Source organism: Micropterus dolomieu, linkage group LG02 (assembly GCF_021292245.1).
Source record: "Micropterus dolomieu isolate WLL.071019.BEF.003 ecotype Adirondacks linkage group LG02, ASM2129224v1, whole genome shotgun sequence".
Lineage (NCBI taxonomy): Eukaryota > Metazoa > Chordata > Actinopteri > Centrarchiformes > Centrarchidae > Micropterus > Micropterus dolomieu.
In genome coordinates, this window is record NC_060151.1 from 32,024,526 (window position 1) to 32,027,494 (window position 2,969).

The following is a 2,969-nucleotide window of genomic DNA, read 5'->3' on the forward strand; positions in this document are numbered from 1 at the left end:
GGTTAAGCTCGCTATCTCTCTCAGTAGACGGGGGTGAAGCTTTGATTATTCGCTGTTAATTACTATCGGAGCTCAAATGACATTCAGGCCAGCCCTACTTCCCACTGCCTCTCCACAGAGGGGCTCAAAAGCTCTGTGCAAGGGCCCCATCTCTTCTCAATTTACACCACCTTATTGGGGCCGATCATTTGCTCCCATGGCTTCTCTTATTGCTGATACGCAGACGATCAGCATTCCCTAGGTATTTCACCCTATCTCATTGACAGGCAGGAGGTGGTCGTTAGCATCAGGTAACACATTTAAAATCTAGTGTCACATTTTCACACATTTCTGCTCATTGTGTTCAGGTGTCTATTTGTACCACACTTCATTTTCTTTATTTTCTTCACTTGTTTTTAAAGACATGATATCCTGCTCATTTTCAGGTTCATAATCTCATTTAGAGGTTGTACCAGAACAGGTTTACATGGTTTATATTTTTCGTCATACTGCACATTCCTGCAACTCCTCTTTTCACCCTGTGTTGAAGGCTTCGTTTTAGCTATGGAGTGATACATCTTGTTTCTAGATGATCTTTGTTGGGAGTTGCACATGTGCATTTCCTAGTTAAGGACTACTAGCCAATCAGAAGCAGAGAAGGGCGGGTCAGCGAGAAGCCGGCTTCAGCTATGATGGGAAGTGGCCGGACTACAAACAAGCTGTTTTCAGTTCAGAGCAGAGCTTTCTGAGGGAGATTGGAACTCCCTTTGGGCTTTTTCACTCTGCAAACCTGTTACATGCACAAAAAAAGGTTTATAACTCAATAAAAGAGAGGGGAAAAAGCCAAAAAGCAGAATACCACCTCTTTAATGTGATTGTAGAAGAAAGAAACGTTGAAGAAAGAAACGTTGAAGAAAGAAACGTTGCCTGGGGTGCTGACATCTGTACCGCCCATTGGTTCCCTCTGTTTTCCACTCAACCAATGGCTCATCACCACGTTAATTACCTCCGGCAATTATTATTCTGTTTACTATTGTGTTAGTTTTCACCAGGTGGAGTGGGTGCTGTGCTCTTTGTGTTCTTTTGTAGTAAGAATCAACCCTGTTTAACACGATAGATAGGTACAGGCCTCCTTTTGAGGACCTTTTTATTTTAACTTGGTTTGTTATTTTGGCAGCACCCTCGTCCACCCTCCTTTTGTTTTTTTTGTTACCTGTCTACATCTCTTCTGTTACCAATAAACGTTACTTGTTAAGATCTACCAGTTGTGCCTATATGTTTATGGCCCCAACACCCCTAGACCAACAGGGGGTCGTAACAGTATGCTACACCTAATTTTAGCATTCAAAGGTTACACTACAGGGCTTCCCAGAGCGTTACAAAGTGATGCCAAGTGTCCACATGTCATGACGTGGATGTTGGAATGGTTTAGGGGGCATTAAACACACATTCAGTCTGATTATTAGGTAAGACTTCAAACAAAAGCATTTAACAAAATGTGGGGTGTCCGTTTTGGACAACAAACTAATTTCAAACAAGTTTATCCCAGGAGAAATTTGGCTATAAAACGCCGGCGGCTTGATATGTCCCTGTTGACCCTGCCTCTTGGCTGCTGCTGGCTTGGTCTTTTCCTGTTTACCCTGCCTTTTAACCCTGGGATGCTTGTTAATCTGATCTTATCAATGCTGTCACGCAAAACCTTGCCGAAAGCTTTAGCCACTTCCTTCGCTTTGTTTATTTTCTTCTGAGTGACTTCCTCCACTTGGTTCTGGTCAGGAGACGCTGAGACGCTCACGATGGAGAGGAAGAGGAAGGACGACATCAGCAGCAGCAGCAGGCCAGGAGACGCCATGACTGCCAACACACAACATGACAAACACAAGCACCTTAATTACTTCTTCATTACGACTCAACACTATTTAGTTCATACAGCAACTAGACATGCAAAAGTTCTACTAGTAGTAGAAGTAGTATTGATGAATAGTAAAAGCAGAAGCAGCAGTACAAATAGCAGTAGTTGTACTAGGAGGTGCTATTCCTGCTGGAGCTTAATGCTTCTACATGGTCAGAATTCAAAAACCACCTGGAACACTCCGATTGGTGTGATCTAGAGGAACAGATCATGTGTCATAATCTCTTTTGCTTAGTGATACACCTGCCTGCCTGAACCCAGTTTCTTCATCAAAGCCCAAAAGACTCAGTAGACAGACCTGATGTCTCGTTGATGTCTGGTTGGTCGACAGGCAGCTCGTTGGTCGGAGGGCCGGAGGTTGGTCGACAGGCAGCCGGTTGGTCGGAGGGCCGGAGGTTGGTCGACAGGCAGCCGGTTGGTCGGCGGGCCGGAGGTTGGTCGACGGGCAGCCGGTTGGTCGGAGGGCCGGAGGTTGGTCGACGGGCAGCCGGTTGGTCGGCGGGCCGGAGGTTGGTCGACAGGCAGCCGGTTGGTCGGAGGGCCGGAGGTTGGTCGACGGGCAGCCGGTTGGTCGGAGGGCCGGAGGTTGGTCGACGGGCAGCCGGTTGGTCGGAGGGCCGGAGGTTGGTCGACAGGCAGCCGGTTGGACGGCGGGCCGGAGGTTGGTTGTTGGATGTGATCGCAGTCTGTCACGACAGTCTGGAGGTTGTTGAGTCTCAGAGGAACCTCTGATCTCTGAGCTTGACAGGGCAGAGCTGGTCACTTTGTAGGAAGCTGATTGGCCACACCTTCTCTACAGATGGATTATTAATATTCATTTTTGGGCTCTCAGAGCGGCACAGCTTCACCTTTTATTGGGAAATGATAGAGGAGGCAAGGCTGATAACCTCCTCTGGGCTCATCTGGTCTGTGTGGCAACGTGTGCTTTTGCAATCATTCCTAGTTATGCTTACATTTTATTTCAGTTAAGATTTCATCAGATTAAGAAACACGTCTAACAGAGTGATCAGAAGCTCATTCTGTGCAGCCAAACATGTTCAGACCCACCGAACTTCATTTCAACTTCTAGTGGAGATCT

At 46.8% G+C, this 2,969-nt stretch overlaps 1 protein-coding gene across 1 annotated transcript in view; it reads right to left on the reverse strand.

The window, feature by feature from the left end:
- Positions 1 to 1,519: 1,519 nt before the first annotated feature.
- LOC123967441 overlaps positions 1,520 to 2,969 on the reverse strand; it is a 1,947-nt gene continuing 497 nt past the window's right edge. Inside the window, exon 3 of the mRNA XM_046043537.1 lies at positions 1,520 to 1,833. Coding sequence (XP_045899493.1) covers positions 1,520 to 1,833 — 314 coding nt within the window. The remainder of the gene's footprint in view (positions 1,834 to 2,969) is intronic.